We start from the raw sequence: 19,077 nt of genomic DNA on the forward strand, positions 1-19,077 counted from the left end.
CCTATGTCAAAGCACTGTCATTCCAGTAGCATTTGCTGGGGGGATTTCCAAGTCAGGATGATGAGTGACTTGGAAGGGAACTTCCAGACGGTGGTGTTCCCATCTTTCTGCTGCCCTTGTCCTTCCAGGTGGTAGTGGTCGTGGGTTTGGAAAGTGCTGTCTAAGGAGCCTTGGTGAATTCCTGCAGTGCATCTTGTAGATGGTACACACTGCTGCCACTGTGCGTCAGTGGTTGAGGGAGTGAATGTTTGTGGATGTGGTGCCAATCAAGCCGACTGCTTTGTTTTGGACGGTGTCCAGCTTCTTCATTGTTGTAGGAGCTGCACTCATCCAGGCAAGTGGGGAGTATTCCATCTCACTCCTGACTTGTGCCTTGTAGATGGTGGATAGGCTTTGGGGAGTCAAGAAGTGAGTTACTCGCTGCACTTTTCCTAGCCTCTGACCTGCTTTTGTAGCCACAGGATTTATATGGCTAGTCCAGTTCAGTTTCTGGTCAATGGTAACCCCCAGGATGCTGATAGTGCGGGGTTCAGTGATGGTAATGCCATTGAACAGCAAGGGGCAATGGTTAGATTCTCTCTTGTTGAAGATGGTCATTGCCTGGTACTTGTGTGACACAATTGCTACTTGCCACTTGTCAGCCCAAGCCTGGATTTTGTCCAGGTCTTGCTGCATTTGGACATGGACTGCTTCAGTATCTGAGGAGCTGCGAATGGTTCTGAACGTTGTGCAATCATCAGCGAACATCCCCACTTCTGACCTTATGATGGAAGGAAGGTCATTGATGAAGCAGCTGAATATGGTTGGGCCTAGGACACTACCCTGACGAACTCCTGCAGTGATGTCCTGGAGCTGAGATGACTGACCTCCAACCACCACAACCATCTTCCTTTGTGCTAGGTATGACTGCAAACAGCGGAGTGTTTTCACCCTGACTCCCATTGGCTCCAGTTTTGCTAGGGCTCCTTGATGCCACACTCGGTCAAATGCTACCTTGATGTCAAGTGCAGTCAATCTCACCTCACCTCGGGAGCTCAGATCTTTTGTCCATGTTTGAACAAAGGCTGTAATGAGGTCAGGAGCTGAGTGGCCCTGGCGGAACCCAAACTGAGCATCAGTGAGCAGGCTATTGCTAAGCAAGTACCGCTTGATAGCACTGTTGATGATCCCTTACATTACATTACTGTTGATGGAGAGTAGGCTGATGGGGCAGTAATTGGCCAGGTTGGATTTGTCCTGCATCTTGTGCACAGGGCATAGCTGGGCAGTTTTCCACATAGCCAGGCAGATGTCAGTGTTGTAGCTGTACTGGAATAGCTTGGCTAGGGGCGCGGCAAGTTGTGGAGCACAAGTCTTCAGTACTATTGCCAGAATATTGTCAGGGCCCATAGCCTTTGCAGTATCCAGTGCCTTCAGCCATTTCTTTATATCACGTGTAGTGAATCGAATTGGCTAAAGACTGGCATCTGTGATGCTGGGGACCTCCGGAGGAGGCCGAGATGGATCATCCACTCGGCACTTCTGGCTGAAGAGTGTTGCGAATGCTTCAGCCTTATCTTTTGCACTGATGTGCTGGGCTCTTCCATCATTGAGGTTGAGGATATTTGTGCAGCCTCCTCCAGTGAGTTGTTTAATTGTCCACCACCATTCATGGCTAGATGTGGCAGGACTGCAGAGCTTAGATCTGATCTGTTGGTTGTGGGATCGCTTAGCTCTCACTTGCTGCTTATGCTGTTTGGCACGCAAGTAGTCCTGTGTTATAGCTTCACCAGGTTGACACCTCATTTTTAGGTATGCCTGGTGCTGTCCCTGGCCTGTTCTCCTGCACTCTTCATTGAACCAGGGTTGATCCCTGGTTTGATGGTAATGGTAGAGTTGGGGATATGCTGGACCATGAGGTTACAGATTGTGTTCGAGTACAATTCTGCTGCTGTGCTTGACCCACAGTGCCTCATGGATGCCCAGTCTTGAGTTGCTAGATCTGTTTGAAACCTATTCCATTTAGTACGGTGGTAGTGCCACACAACACGATGAAGGGTATCCTCAATGTGAAGGCGGGACTACGTCTCCACAATAACTGTGCGGAGTCACTCCTACCGGTACTGACATGGACAGATGCATCTGCAGCAGGCAGGTTGGTGAGGATGAGGTCAAGTATGTTTTGCACTCTTGTTGATTCCCTCAGCACCTGCCGCAGACCCAGTCCTGCAGTTATGTCATTTCATACTTGGCCAGTTCAGTCAGTAGTGGTGCTACTGAGCCACTCTTGGTGATGGACATTGAAGTCCCCCACCCAGAGTATATTCTACGCCCTTGCCACCCTCAGTGCTTCCTCCAAGTGGTGTTCAGCATGGAGGAGCATTGATTCATCAGCTGAGGGAGGGCAGTACGCGGTAATCAGCAGGAGGTTTACTTGCCCATGTTTGACCTGATGCCATGAGACTTCATGGGGTCCAGAGTGGATGTTGAGGATTCCCAGGGCAACTCCCTCCCGACTGTATTCCACTGTGTCACCACCTCTTCTGGGTCTGTCCTGCCAGTGGGACAGGGCATACCCAGGGATGATGATGTTCTGGGTACTGTTCTGTCAGCTCTACTGATCAGATATTTTTCTCAATTCCTAGCATTTTCAACTCAGCATATTTAGATAGTAATGAATTTTGCAACTTGCTAGGAATTCCATGAACTGATTGGGAACAAACTGTGATCCATTGCCTACAGCGATAGTCTCTGGCAAACCCCATTTCATAAACAACTTTTCTAGAATGTCAGTGATTGAAGCGGTTGTTATGGAATTTGTTGTTGTGATTTCTGGTCATTTACTGTATGGATCATGAAAAACAAGCAGAAAATATTGATTTCTGGGGACTGCTTGCACTTTTCCAAAAATATCTACTTCGAGTTGTTGCCATGGTTTTGTAGTCCTTGGAGCCAGCTGTAGAGGTGCGGGACACAGTTGGACAGGTTTCTCACTGAGAGTACAAGCTATGCAGTTCCTGACAAATTCTTCTATACAATGATCTGTTGTTGACCATCAGACTGCTTCACAGGATCGTTGTTTCATCTTAACAACACCCAAATGTCCTTCATGGGCAAGATGCAATGTACACTGCTAAAAAGCTTTTGGGATAACTACTCGAGTTTCATGTGTCATCACCAAACAATGCAAGTTCATTGCATACTCTGTAGTAGAGGATCAGTTCTTCCCCTATTTCATGAGGTCACTCAGTTGCAGTACGCTATTTGTTGCCAATTTTGCCTCCAACAAGATTCATGGTCACGTGCAGAATCACTTTAATCACATAGTCTTCAGCATCGCAAGTTGCCTCACTATCACTGACGCTGTCTGCGATTGTAGTATGGCTCAGCAGGTCAGCTATTTGGTTGCGTGAAACCGCAAAATACTCGACCTCAAAGTTATGCTGATGAAGACGATCTGACCATCTGTAGATGCATAAAGGTTGATGACCACATCTTGACATGGCAACAATGTAGTCAGCACTCGGTGATCAATGTGGAGAGTGAACTTTCTACCATAGAGATATATGTGCCAGTGTTCACAAGCATAGAGATAAAAACAAAAAACTACTGCGGATGCTGGAAATGTGTTTCACAAGCATAGATGCAGGCAAGTGCTTCCCACTCTCCAGTAAAGTATTTGTGTTCAGTTTCTCACAATGGGCGTGGCGCTTAAGCAATCGGTCATTTGCTTCCTTCAATGTACTGTGAGAGTACAGCTCCAATCGCATGTCCTGATGCATCTGTTGTGACATATATTTCTGCATGTGGGCTGAAATACATGAGGACCGGCGGAGATGCTATCTTCACTTTTAACATTTTAAACACTGTTTTGCCATGTGATTATCCATTTCCATCGTACATCTTTGCACAGTAGCTTCTAAAGAGACTCTGCAATCTCTGCGTACTTAGGCAAGTATTTGTGATAAAAACTGGTAGTACCAAGGAACAATGCCAACTCTTTCATATTAGACAGTGTCAGAAGCATATAAGTGGTTTTGGCATTGTGTATAGGCTTTACTCCGGCTGCTTTCGCTCTGTACCCTAGAAAGTCAACCTCGGGTGCCGCAAATGTGCATCAAATTTTGCAAGTCGAGTGAGCATGCTGATAGTCGTTGATTGAGTTCTGCTTTGTCCCTTCCATGGACAACAACGTCTTCAGGTAGGTTTAGTGTCCCCTCAACATCTGACAAGACTGAAGAAATTATCTGGAAAAACTCAGCAGGTCTGGCAGCATCTGCGGAGAGGAGCACAGTTAACGTTTCGAGTCAGAATGACCCTTCAACAGAAACGTTAACTGTGCTCCTCTCTGCAGATGCTGCCAGACCTGCTGAGTTTTTCCAGGTATTTTTGTTTTTGTTTTGGATTTCCAGCATCCGCAGTTTTTTGCTTTTATCTGAAGAAACTATCCCCTGGAATGCGCTAGGTACTGAAACACACCTTCATGAGTAACAAAAGCTGTAAGATATCGGCTTTGCTCTTCTAGAGGGTATCTAAAGATAGCTCTGTCACATTTTGTGAATGCTGTGGCATCATGAAATTATGCTGACAGTCCTTCAGTTGTAGGAAGTGGACACTTGTCTGGAATGATAGCTTTGTTGACCTCCTTAAAATCAACGTATAGTCTAAGCTCGCCATTTTCTTCATCGTCCAATTATTAGATTTGATATCAATGACAATGAGTCAGTTAGTTCAATAATGATACCATCTGCATTAGTTGTTTTAGCTCCCATGACCAACATGGATTGCAAACAGCAACCGTCTCAAATTTTGTGAAACTGGTAGAATTGATGCACCAATGCGAAGAGCATGACGGTATCCCTTGATCTCCTCAAATCCAGTAAATAAGGGAGGATTATGGTGTGCGTGGTCTGCGTCATCAATCACATTAATGTATTCTCTGGTCCAGTCTTCAAGTTTGAATCCAAGCCTATTGAAAAGCTTTGTGTCCCATAAGGCTGCTGCCTTTAGCTACATAGAAAGTGAACCTGTCTAGAGTGATGTTTTTGTAGTGTACTGGAACAAAGCTGGAGTAATAGAATCATCATAAGGTTGAAGAGTGTCTGTTGCAGGAGTGAGAGACAATTGTAAAAAATACCAATGGTAGAATTTGTCACTCAAAGTAGATATTTTTGCACCAGCATCGATAAGAAGTGACACTGAAATGCCACAACCTCAACTGACCACTCTCTAAGGTGACCTGGTACTTTACCTTTTGTGATGGTATATACATTCTGTACGGCACTCTCAGGAAAAGACTCCTCCACTTGTCAAACCATTGAGGTTTTCTTCCACAACCTGCACAGCTTTGCAAAATCGTTCCACTTAGAGCAAGAGTTGCACTTTTTCCCTTGAGCTGGCCATGGCATTGTGACTCGATGGGCATTTCCACAATTTAGGCACAGTTTTGAAGGTGTCTGACCGTGTTGGGGCAAGTGTTGATGCGATCGCTGAGATCTCTTTGTCTGAAACCCTTGCACTTGAACTGATTGGACAAGCTGTGTTTGCAACCCTGAATCCAAGGGCGCATTGCTGAGTAACCTCTTCAAATCCAACATGGCAGATTCAATTTGGACAACCAAAGTCATGGTTTTTTCCAAGGTTAAATTATCAGCCTCCATGAGGAGAAGTTCTCCAATTCATGGGATTGAAGTGTTTTCAATTAATTATTCATGAATTAGTTCACTGGTTAGTGTGTCAAATTTACATGCAGAAGGCAGATGCTGCAATGCTGCCATGTATCGTTTACTGGGCTCACCATTTCCCTGGGATCTCTGATGTAATGTATATCATTCCACTATCACACTTTTTTTGGTCCAAAATGTTTTGCGAGAGCACTTACCGCTGTATCAAGTGTAAACATATCTTCTGTGAGCTGCTCAAATATTTGCTCGCATGCTGCTCCATGAGTATTGCTGTATGAATATTGCCTTCCTTACGGATCGCTGCTACATCCAAACTATCTAAACCTGTAGCGAGCAAGTAGGTCTTGAATCCCGAAATCCATTGCTCCCCACATGGAAGCATCCCCAGCGATGAAAGAAATGATTCTGGAGCTGGTAAAGTTAAAATTTTCTCAACCATCCTCATCATCACTTTTGTTATGTATTTGCTGGTTTGCTGTATCTTAGGTGTCTGATTTATCTCAGAGCAATGCGGTGATGATACTAATTCTAAATCTACAACAGGCTTATTTACATTACTTTAAAATAACTTAGAACCCACAGGGTTTTCTCCATATGGTCTCAGCTCAGTGCCTTAGATGTTTCCGGAACTCTCTCTATCTGGCGTCAGCTATTTAATTATCTAGCTGCAGTCAAGTACAGTTACATAGATCAGAGAACCAACTAACATAATCAAACACAGATCAATAAAACTATTGAACACTACAGGTCCCCGTTTACATAATGTCTTGAATGAAAAAAACCTCGTGCTCAACCCTGAACTCAACTCAAAAGCCATTAACCAGTCTATCAGCGAGACTGCCTACATCCACCTTGAAAACATCATCAACACATCTTTACTCTATTCTTGCTGGTGTCAAAGCCTTTGCTAGTACCAGGCATCATCCCTTCAATGTTCTTCTCACCGGTCTCCTGAGATCTACCCTATATAAACTCCAACTCATACAGAGATTTGCACTTATATCTCATCCCATACTAAGGGCAGAATTTTCTGTGCCTGTTGGTGGCGGGCATGTTTGGCGGCGTGAGCAGACAATATGGCAAGAAGACCAAAAATCGGTTTCACGACGGTGTGAATCCAGTGTGCAATCATCTGCTCTGCCCATCAATGGCGGGCCACATTTCCAGCTGTCAGACATCGAGAACTTCATTGTAATACATCTGCATATCATTATAAGCCCAGCTCACTAGAATCATCCCCCAACACTGGATCATCCAAGCGTGATTGCACAACGACACGTTTCACAAATGAATGCACACCTGACAAGCTGCACTTCGCTCGGGACTTTGAGGTTTGTTTGCCTACCTTGCTTCAGGCAGCACTCACGGTCATCAGCACCAGGCTTCGCAGACAGCACCACATCACTTTTAGGGGGGCTCATGGGCAGGTCTCTACCTACCAGACCAGCCATAAGGCAGAGATGGCTTTTCAAGGGCTGCAGGGCTAGGGCTTGCTTGGAGAAGGGGGAGAATTGGCCTCAGGAAAGGGAAGAGATTGCAGGGCGAGGGCTGTTCTCGGGAAAGGGGGTGTGTGGAAGCACAAATTGATCTGTGCAAGTGGTCCTCAAGGGGGTGAGAGCTGAGGAGGCAGTCTCCAGAGGAGATGAGGCCAGATGGAGATGCAAGTGTGTGTGTGAGAGAGTGAGTGGTGATGTCCCATGAGCTGGCAGTGAATGAGATGCCAGTGAATGTGTGATGGGCTTGAGTGTGTGAGTTTAGAGTACTGAGATGGTTGCCTTACCCTGGCGGCACCGATAAGATCATTCATCCTTTTTCTGCACTGGATGGCCAACCTCTTCTGTGCAGCATTGGCACTGCCATCGCCTCCCAAGCCGGAGTGGTGAGATTGCTGGACCTCTTGCAGCCAGAGTGGGGATAGAGGACATCAGGGCGGGCCTCCAAGGCACCCAAAAGGCGTTCCAGGGGCGCATCATTGAATCGGGGGGATGCATTCTTCTTGCCTTTCAGGGTCATGTCTTCTCTGCAGCAGTCCTGGGCTAGAAGCTCTGAGAGGTGTGTGCGTGGCTGCACTTTAAATATGGCACTCGACGTGAGAAACCAGGGAGTTGATGGTGTGGTGGCCAAATGAGAGCCCGCCCATCATCAAAATGGCATGTTTCCCTGGAATGCATGATTAATGAGGCAGGATTGGGGCAATACAGTGTGAGAAGCCGCTATTGCGGCCAGCGGGTAAAACATTCTTTCTCCTGCCCGCTACTGCGCTTTGTACAAATCTGGAACAATTCCACCCTAAGCCCCATACTCTTTTGTATCGCTTTCCTCATTCACATCCACTACTACCTATGCCCACAGCATCACATTTAAAATTTTCAGCCTTAATCTCAAATCCCTCCACAGTCTTGCTCTTCCCAACTTGTGCAAACTTCTTCAACCCTACCTTCCAGCACATTTTCTTTGTTCCTTTGGGAATGATTCCCCATGTGTTCCTGCTCTCTCTAATACACCTTGATTGATGGAATTTCTGTATCCTAGAGCACTCAACCTTAAGCTACCTACCTTGCTACCTCTCTACACAGCTTCACAAGCCTACACAAAATGTTCTTCCTTGACAATACTTTTGGCCATCTCTTTGGACTTCTCTCCTCTACTCCCAAACCTGTGTGATGCATCTTAGGACATCTGTTCCACAAAATATGCTGTTAAAGTGCATGATGTTGTTATGCTGACACTTAAAATATTCATCCTATACTTTCCATTGCTGATTATTTTGTACTGTCCCATTGTTGTTTCCTTTTGCTTTGACTTTGTACTGAGAAGCAGCTAAGGGAATCAGCTGCAGCTTTACAACATTTTTCTGAAACACTTGTTATTTTCAATTGCTCAGAGATGAAAACCATGCACAAAGCCAAGTGCTGTAGATTGTTGGTTGTTGATTGTTAAAATTCCAACAATCTGGGAGAGGTTTAGGATAAAGTAAAAGCGCTGCATATTGAAGCAAACTCCTTACCTTCAACACATGAAGGCTGAGCCCGAGTTGTACCAGCCACCTGTCCTGGAAAACAAGAACATTTCACTGTTTGCGACCGTTCCTCAATTCTGTTCTTATTGCAGCACCGGTGGACAGCAACAACCTCACATGTGCCCTGTTTGACCTGATGACCTGAAAGAGAGAGAAAGCAGAAACAGTATGTTAACTACTTTATTATGAATAGCTCCAAGAGAGACAAGTTATAGCACCCAGCTGCAACCATTGACACCACTGTGAAGCGTCCTAACTAAGTGATAGACCAGACAAGGCTGAAATGTCAACTCCATTAGTCTTTCGATCTATCTTCAATTTCCCAAAATAGAATATGCAATCCACCATTGCTATTCAATGACCGTAGGCAGTTAAAATAGCACAATGTTGCACCGAGACTGAAACAACGAGGGTAAACCAAAATAATGGGCGGAATTTTACGGCAGCGGGATTTTACATTCCCGCCGAAGTCAATGGAGTTTAGAAGGGGCCATAAAATTCCAACCAATAATTTGGAAATGTTAGTTAAAACCAAAGTCTCCTGATAAATATCTTAAGTCAAAGGCGCTACCCACAATACAATTTTTAATAAATGCAAAATAAATTCCTTGATGTACAGGAGATAGAAAAGGTATATGCAATTTGTTTTATGTATATTTTCTCTCCTCCTTTTGGCTACTGACCTCTCCCTTGCTATGCACTCCAGAAGGGAGTGGGGAGGAAAAAAGCAAGCAACTGGTTCCAGGGCCTCTGTCATGAACACTAAGAGAGTGAGAGAGGACGAGGTAGCTACTCCCCATTGGTAATGATGGCAATGTGAAGAATCACAAAAGTGAGCGACGTATACTGCCATATTGTGATACAATTGGCTGGAATGCCAGCAAGGCTCCAGGGCAGGAAATGCTTTCCAAAAAGCCAATGAACTAATTTAATGAATGATCATTATTAATTTATGACTGAGTGTTGCACAGAGAGAAAAACCACTGAGGTGCACTGAGAAGCCTATTCCCATTCAAACTGAACTGTCAGTGCAGTAAAAATGCTCTTTAATCCAAATGAATATTTATGAAATCCCAGTGAGAGAAGTTTTCTCTTCACAGAGACTTCCCTGAACTGACTAATTCTAGAAAATGTCAAGCTCGTTCCCGAAGACACAATGCATGAATAATCATTCTAAATTTAAGCTAAAGCAAACTAAAATGGTACAACATCTATAGTTACTGGGATGCTTTAAAAAAATCTAATTTTTTAATATAATTTTTTGTCACAGAAGTGTCTATCTGAAAGTTCAATTCCCGCTTCACCTGGTCTGCTCTTTTACTCAGAAACCCAAGCCCATAGCACAGGACATCACCAAGGTTGAAAAGAACAGCAAAGGGATCAAAGTAAATAAAGGAGTTATAGTTAACCAATGGGAAGGTATGTTTTAAAAGCCTTAAGACCTTAAAGAGAAGCAAAGCACCAAAAGAGGTAAGAATACATTGGTTTTCTCCTTCCAGCAGTAACATATCAACTGATTTAACATTAGGATTTGCTGAAAAGTCAAGGTCAAAGACAATTGGAAAATGTAATGACTGCTTCTTCTTTTAAAAAGAGCAATTTTTCCACACCAGAGATCAAAGCTGGGACTAAATGGAACAGTGTAGGAAAGGGATGGAAAATGAACAATGAATAATTTTAAAATCTACCCAGATATAAGGTTTAGTTTGTTTTCTTCTGTGTAACCAGATAATATGATAACTATTTTGATGATATTCAGTTCAAATCCAGGTAATGTATTATTGTGTATTCATATCAAAATGTAAAATACCATTAATCCTGACCTCCTGTGATGTAATCAAAACATCCATGATGTTATCTAAACAAACATGACTTATACAAAATAAGACATTTCCTCAGTTCTGATGAATGGTCATTGACAAAATGAACATGGAGCGAAATTTAATAGTCGTGTTGAGAGGTGACACTTCCACCGGTTGCAAAGCCAGTGGCAGCCCAGCCGTGGCCATTTGCACAGGTCTGATGGGACTAGGTTCCATTCAGGTACTTATTCTCTCACATTGGGCTTCCCAGCTCTTGTGAGGGGAATCTACCCCAGAAATCCTGGTGCGGGGCAGATGTTCCGCCTAGAGAGGGAGGCCCCATGGGAGGTTGGGCAGTGTGGTCAATCTGGAGGGTGGAGGAGTTCTTACACCGGGCTCTCCATTCCCAGTACAAAAACAGAATTACCTGGAAAAACTCAGCAGGTCTGGCAGCATCGGTGGAGAAGAAAAGAGTTGACGTTTCGAGTCCACATGACCCATGTCCCAGTGTTGTATTCAAAAAGAAGGGACCACCCCTACACCCCACCACCCCCCCCCCAACCACCCGAACCCTCCACCCTCCTGCGCCCCCAACTCCCCAACCAAAAAGCGGTGGGATCTCCACACACTCACACACCACCCACCCCACACCCCCCAACACTTTCCTCAGATTCCACCTCCAGGATGGGGGGAAGGTGGGTGAAATCCTGCCCATTAAATCTGTTTCCTTCAATGGATGCTGTGTGACCTTCTGAGTATTTCCAGCGGTTTCTGCTTTTTTTTTCAAATTTCCAGCATCTGCAGTATTTTGCTTTTGTAGATATGACGTATGTCTTTGAAAGGTCATTGACAGAGAACATTGGCCCCAGCATTTACAAGGAGGGAATAGAGGTGCCTGTCTATGGCTGGGAATCATTGAAATGCCTGGAAAATTTTAACAGTGGAGCCTCATTAGAATTTGTTAATCCCATTTCTCTCCCAGCAACCAGCCAGATTGAAGCCTGACTGACTGCCAAGCAGGAAAGCCAGCAGTAGAAGTTTCTAGCTGGGAACAGGCCCCAGCAACCAGGGAAAATTAGGGATTAGTTGTGGGATGGGAGCTTGGTGCCTATTGGGGGATGAGGGTGAGAGAGAGATCGTGGTGGAGGGATAGATCACTAGGAGAGGGACACTGACCCATTGTGGGGACAGGGATCATGTGGGGAGAGATCTCGAGGAGAGGATCAGAGGGAGGGAGAGCTAACTGGCAGTCTGAGCATTATAGGTGGGCTGGTGGTGGTGCATGGTCAATCTCAGAGATAGAGAGATCACACGGAAAGAGAGAACGTGGGGGATAGTTTGCAGGGAGGAAGAGACCCCAGGGTAAGAGACCGAGGGGTAAAAGATTACAGTGGAGGAAGAAGCAGGGATACAACACAGGGGGCAAGATTGCAGGGGAGAAAGTGTGGGAAAAAGATTGTGGAAGTTGTCTGAAAATCACTGGGTGGGGAGTTTGGCCAATTATGGTGAGCTGGGAGAGCAATCACAGCAGAAGGTTTGCTTCAGGGACTGTGGAGATGCACTACTACTCCCCCTGGCTCACTACCAGTGCTGGAACCTGCTGGAACTGGTAGCTCCCACTTCCCATCAGCTACTGGGTTTCTTGAACTCTGCGAAACATGGCCCACAGCCCTTAAATCAATCATTATCACAATAGACCATCATTTAAATCAATAGAACACTTCTCCAGAGTAGTTACTTGGATGTCGCAAATTTCTAGGCCCATAGTGTCAAAGTCTAAATGCTGACAACTTAAATAACTTCCATAAATCTTTTCAAGCCCATTGTCTTTTTAAAAATAAAGTCATTTTTTTTTAGATTTGAAACCTGTTAGTTTAGAACAAATTATTGACCCAAAAGGTTCTATGGCTGGCCAACAAATCACACTCGCTATTAATTAAACTCTTGCCTTGTCATCTCAACAGCAACAACTTCTATTTATATAGTAACTTTAGTAAACAAAACAACTCCAATGTGCTGCCAGGGAGCATTATACAGCAGGGTCCGACACCAAGCCACATAGGGAGGTAATGGCTTGGATCTTCCTGTTAGTGGCAAAGCTGCGGCATACTCTGCTGGATGAGCAGGGGAGGGAGGGTAAGCAGAGCCGGGGAAGTGGTGTGGGTGTTTGGGTTGTGCCAAGGGGGGTAGAGTGGGGGGAATTGCCAGGTGCCAGGGCTGATGGTTTGTGGAAGTCAGTGAGGTAGTGGCAATATCACTGGGCTAGTAATCCAGAGGCCTAGGCTAATACTCTGGGAACACGGGTTCAAAACCCACCATGGCAGCTGGTGGAATTTAAATTCAATTAACAAATCTGCAATATTAGTCTCGATAATGGTGACCATGACAAATATCTCTTGGTCATGCAGAGCTTGAGTATTGCTGAAAAACGACATTTTGTCGAAGCTTTTCGTCTTGCACACATCAGGACAATCGCAAGAATACCAACGTCAGAGGAAGCAACAATTTTATACTGTATGAGAAGAGAGTGCTGACTGGTTGGCAAGTGGACTCTGATTGATAGAGGTGTTGCCATGGAGAATGCACCAATTAATGGTGACTGAGTTAACTGCCAAGCATTGTTTGAAATTTAAACCAGGCAGCTTGACTCTGATTGGTCAAGGCATTGCCCTGAGGAATGAACCAGCAAATGGCTATCACTTATTGTGTTAGCTGAAACAGGCTCAATGTGTGTACATGTTCTTTCTGTCTGCAAAGAACAGGACCCTGTGTGTTAATATATGTTGCTTTTAGTACACGCAAATGCGGCACACTGCAATCCTAGCTGACAACCTTAAATTGGTTGTCAATGTAATTTTTAGCACACTGAGGATTATTTAGCAAATGTTGTCCAATCAAAGAATCACATCTATTGTTAGACACTGTGTCTTGAGTCTTACAGGTTGGGTATGGTCTGTACCTTGCCCTTTGCGAACAGCGGAAGGGACATGCTATTTGATATGATCTGCCAGTCTTTGGGATGTACAGCCTGCATACTAGCAATGAAATTCATATACCACATTACTCACTTGTGTGATAGGCAGGACACCTTTTTGGCTTGATGGCAGCATCCTGTTAGTCAACTATCTTCGATTATTGTATCTGGTTCACTGATGTCCTTTAGGGAAGGAAATCTGCCGTCCTTGCCTGGTCTGGCCCACATGTGATTCCAGACCCACAGCAGTGTGATTGACTCTTAACTGCCCTAAAGCCATTCAGTTCAAGGGCAATTAGGAGTGAGCAACAAATGCTGGCCTTGCCAGCAACACCCACATCCCATGAAAGAATAAAACAAATTCAAACAAATCCAGAATCTGATTTGTGCTGCATAGATCTTATTGATCTGCTTGATTTGCTTCTTAATTTTCCCCCTATTTCTACTGTTTCCCATTATAAACAGTAGTTTAATCAGCTCAGCAAGATTGGATTCATCTGCAAATTCAGATAAAGCTGCCTTTGCTTCGTAGTTATAGCACATCATTACATTCTATTAGTACTGGTTGTCAGCATCTGCTTCAGTCAGAGTCTACTCTGGACAGTTCTACACTTTCCTTTCAACTCCTTTCACATTTGTTCTTGCTCAATGCCACGTCTCATGAAAAAGTGTTATGAGGGGATGATAAGAAAGTGGGCAGGTGCGGATAATCTCAGAAAAATGGAACAGATTTGCTGGATCAAAATGCTCGGTGTCTGTTCCTAAAATTCCTGACCTTCCATAAATTTTCTTTTGTTGGAGAAGGGAGAAAAACTGGAAGAACTGTACATTTCATTATTGGCCTTACCATAACCCCATCCCCTAGCCAGCTGCTCCAAGGAAGGGGAGCTGTAAAACACTGAATAAATTCTGTCTCCTCTGGAATCAGTTACCTCTCACTGTCAGGGCTTTTCTTAGGCCTTCAATAGAATTCATGGCAGCTCTCAGCAGTTATGGGAACTGCTGGACATAACAATAGTGGTTACAAATCCTATGGCAACTGGGAACATCCATCAAAATACAGGCTGTAGTGGAAATGGGAAACAGGTGAAAGGACCCTCACTCCAGATTCAGAATTTTTTTACTTAGCCTAAAACAAGCAGAAACTCCAAATAAAGGCTCAGTCCCAAGTTCCACAACAATTTGGCATTCTCTGTAGTTCAGTTTCTTTTCATCCAGGTTTCTTATTTATAAGCGTTTGTCTTCCTCTCTTTCCCATTTTCATTACACATCTCAGACTCTGGAGGTCAATTAGAGCCAGCAAAGGCTGCATAGACAAAACAGAGTATCCCAGGATTGAATCACAGCTTACTGTGATTTAACATCCAGTAGACAGGAACAGTTTTACACGGTGTTAACACACTTCTGATTTTACCATATTCCAAAATATATTTGTATTTATACAACACGCACATGGTTTACCCTTGAGAAAATCCTATTTGTGAGATTTTTAGTTGTAAGTTAGACACAGAGCCATAGCACTGACTTGCAGTATAAATATAATTAAAAGTACCAAGTTGTGTCCACCACGGATTACAGGGAATAGCCATTAATGTTTTCATCTCCCTTTACTGCTGACATGCCTGTTCATAGTCACTCTTTTCTTTAATTGCAGTAAGTATAAAAGCAACTGGTGTGAGGTTCCACCAACAAATGTAAGCTTTAAAGTCAAAACAAATTGGCGACTTGATGGACCACTATTCACAATCATTTAAAAAATCACACTTGTTACAAATGTGAGGTTTTATAAGATGATTATGTTTCAGGACTGTGGGCAGAATTTTGCCGTTGGCGAGCAGGGGGCGGGGCCCGCTCGCCGATGCGTAAAATGACGCAGGATGACGTCGGGCGGAACCCCCAACGTCACCCCGCCCTATTTAAATTTTCAGGAAGGCGGGGGCGCAGCAAAATCAGCTGCGGGCCCGCCGACCTGTCAATGGCCAATTGAGGCCATTGACAGGATCAATTAAACAATTAAAGGACCTGCCCGTCCAACATTAAGGTTGGCAGGTCAGCCAGGAGCCCCAGCGGCAACTAGAAAAAACATGAAACCTCATCCACCGGCGGGATGAGGTTTCATGCAGGGTTCTAAAAAGTTTAATAAAGTTTTACTGTAATTTATGAACATGTCCCATCTCATTTGACATTGTCACATGAGGGGGACATGTTAGGGAATTTTTTTTTCAAAAGTGTAAGCGATCTCCCTGAGGCAGCACTTAGCCTCAGGGAGATGTGCGCTCTTTCTTGCGCATGCGCGAAAGAGCGCACTCTCACTTTTGGGAAATCCGCCCCCACCCACACAGGAAGCACATAGCACTTCCCGCTGGATGTCACGCTGGGCGGTCCTTAATTGGCCCGCCCATGTAAAATGGCGGCGGGGCCCACATCTCCGGGGGGGATTGGCTCCCCACCCGCCGGAGATTGGGTCGGGCCCACCCGCCCGACAGGCAGAAAATTCTGCCCTGTGTCTTTAATTTAGGGTAAAATTAAGGAGCGAAGGGATTCATGTGACCTTCTGCTGACAACAAATATGGGTTGTTAAATGTGAAAGGGCACCCAGGTTGTTTTATCAAGAAAAAGGTGCAAGTTATTCACAGCTGTAAACAATGACCTGAGATGATGTGCTGTCAGTGGATAGACCCTGAGTTTCCCAGTCACAGGGAGATGATAGGAATGTCAGGTTTTGTAAATGGTTATGCTTTGAACTATCTATTTAATTCTAAGATAGAATAGAGTTGGAGATCTAAAGGGTGGCTAATTATCATTTCTACCTAGATACAAGGTCCATGTGATTCACATTGCCATGGTTCGATTTACAGGTTTTCCTAAAAATATCACTGAAGCTGACAGACAAGTCAGTCTACAAGAATCCAAAAAAGAGAGGGAGAGATAGAGGCAGCAAGTCTCATCTTGTTGACCATGCAAAATACGGGTGGGAACTTGCACTCAGATTGAAGGGACTAAGGTTGTGAGCATTTAATTGAAGCTGCAAGATTCACCTTGCTTTGGCTAGAGGGCAGGGTCTCCAGGGTAACTCATACCATAAAAGTTAATTTGGTGATTAGAAGTTATCTGGCTGGAAAGGGAAAAAGGAGCTAAGTGTCACTTTGGACTGGTTCCTGGAGAATGAACTGACCTTTAAGAGACAGAGTAAGTATAACCATAGAGAGAGATTTTTGGTCATTTTAAATTTTAAATGGGGGAGGTTTTAGAGTGTAAGCTGCCTAGTGAAATAATATTTAGTCATTGTTGCTTTTGTGTTACAGTAAAACTCTTAAAACTTGAAATCTTGTCATGTGATCCTTTCAACCATTCACTGAAAGTTTGAATTTCTTTTTCAAAGTTCTCAGTCTCTATGGGAGCTGTAACACAATGGTGAAGGCGTTAGCTTAGACAATGAATAACATTCCTAAATAGACTTTAGAAAGTCAGTAAATACATCACATAGCATTGAAAAGGAGAGGAATGGGTGTTTTGAAATTAAATACTGGAAATACTACAACAGTTAGTAGATTAATGTGATGGCTCAGTAAGTTTATCCACTAAGTAACTAAGCTGGACAGGTCAGGAAGGTCTTGCATTCAATTCTCATCTCTGAGTTAACAGATTCTCATATAGATGCTAAGAGAGGATGTTTTCCCTTGTTGGAGAATCCAGAACAAGGGGGCACAGTTTAAAAATAAGGGATCTCCCATTTAAGACAGAGATAAGGAGGAATTTCTTCTCTGAGGGTTGTTAGCCTTTGGGATTCTCTTCCCAGAGAACAGTGGAGGCTGGGTCATTGGATATATTCAAGACTGAGTTAGACATATTTTGATCTACAAGGGAGCCAAGGGGTATGGGTGTTGGGGTGGCGCAGGGGGGGGATTTAGGAAAGTGGAGTTACGGTCATAATCAGATCAGCCATGATTTTATTGAATGGTAGAGCAGGCTTGAAAGGCCAAATGGCCTACACCTGCACCTATTTCTATTGATCTTATGGTCTTATCTTATGTAGGGTGATGGTATGGATTCTACAATTGGCCTTGCATTAGGGGACATCATCCCTGGGGGTCACTCTCCTAATCACCATCCATTAATTCCTGCTGGAAGAGCATATCTGCAGCTGTCTGATAGGATAGAATTGGGTGTGACTATTATCCTCCTGAAGTAAAACAGCTGCTGACATCAAGAGCTGAGTGTGAAGAATAGCTACTGGCAGACAACCATGAACTGTCAGTGGTTTCAGTGTATTAGCAGAGGGAAGAAAACTGGCAAAAAATCATAATGAAGCAAGGCAGTTTAAAAACAAAACTTCTCTTTGTAGCAAGTGACCTTATAAATACACATTTTTATTAATATTTTACAGACTAACAAATCTACAAATCATGCTCGGCCAAATGCTACTCTTATTTAATTTGCAATTTCCATACCACTCTAGAAGCACATCTTCCAACAAATCTGATACATATGACTAACTGCGCAAGAACATTGAAAAGGCAATACATATTTTATGAGCATAACAACATTTCACAGGCAATTGGAAAACAGACCACTGTTACTTCAACATTGAAATTCTGACCACACTCTGAGGAGTGGAAAGATATGTATGTTTAATGCAACAGCAGGCTTCTCACACTGCAATCTTTCAAGGGGTAGACTTGTAAAATAGGACTTTTCAAAGAAAAATGATGTCATCAAGCAAATCTGCTCGGCTGTGATTTCATTATGCCAAGCTTTGATTTTTGCGAGGGACAACCTCTCTTTACATCACATGATCCATCAACTACATGATGTGTACGTGCCTTGTGAGTGCCTGCTAAATATTAAATGAAGCCAAGTTGCATAGCTGCTATTCTTCAGTCTCAGAAATACCACTGCACAGATTTCTGTTGTGAGTTTGCTGCAGATGGCTTCAATCCTCTTTTAGGCAATTGTTATGGGAGATACAGAAGTCAATGTATCACAGTAGGAAAGGAAAAACATTAAAGCAAGAGCGAACTCAGTATTTTAACCTCCAGGGATTCACAGACTGAACCTTTAAGCAGCAGTTCCACTTCTAAGGAAAATTTCTTGTGGGACATGAAGTGTGAGGCACAGCAATACATGTTGTACATGTACAAATGTTGCATTTCTCTGAGACAGGTCAGATTTTTGCCATGATAAAGAGACTAAATACATGTTTGGTGCATCTTGGGGCCTAAATGCTACCTGCAGGGATTATCAAGTACATTTCAATATATAACTTGCATCAGTCCCAACTCTTGAACAATGTATCTGATGTTTATGGGCAACATTCTCCCCCCGTCAGGGGGGGAAGTGCGGGAGTGGGCGCCGGCGGGCAGCCTTCCGATTGGCGCCCCCAGTTGGGGCAGGGGGGGGGGCGCAGCCATTTTAAGTGGGCAGGCCAATTAAGGCCTGCCCAGCGTGACGTCCACCAGGAAGCACTATGTGCTCCCTGTGTAGGCGGGGGGGATTCCCTCAGCCGGGAGTACACTGTTTCGCACATGCACGCGAAAGAGCACACAGATCTCCCTGAGGCTAAGTGCTGCCTCAAGAAGATCAGCTCCGATTTAAAACTTTTAATAAATATGTTTAAAA

At 44.1% G+C, this 19,077-nt stretch overlaps 1 protein-coding gene across 1 annotated transcript in view; it reads right to left on the minus strand.

The window, feature by feature from the left end:
- The window catches only part of tafa4b (TAFA chemokine like family member 4b), a 167,455-nt gene that overhangs the window by 59,423 nt on the left and 88,955 nt on the right, over positions 1-19,077 (minus strand). The window contains exon 2 of the mRNA XM_078542920.1: positions 8,671-8,823. Within this exon, the coding sequence (XP_078399046.1) occupies positions 8,671-8,823 (153 nt within the window). The remainder of the gene's footprint in view (positions 1-8,670; positions 8,824-19,077) is intronic.

The sequence above is a fragment of the Cetorhinus maximus genome, chromosome 6 (assembly GCF_964194155.1).
Source record: "Cetorhinus maximus chromosome 6, sCetMax3.hap1.1, whole genome shotgun sequence".
Classification (NCBI taxonomy): domain Eukaryota; kingdom Metazoa; phylum Chordata; class Chondrichthyes; order Lamniformes; family Cetorhinidae; genus Cetorhinus; species Cetorhinus maximus.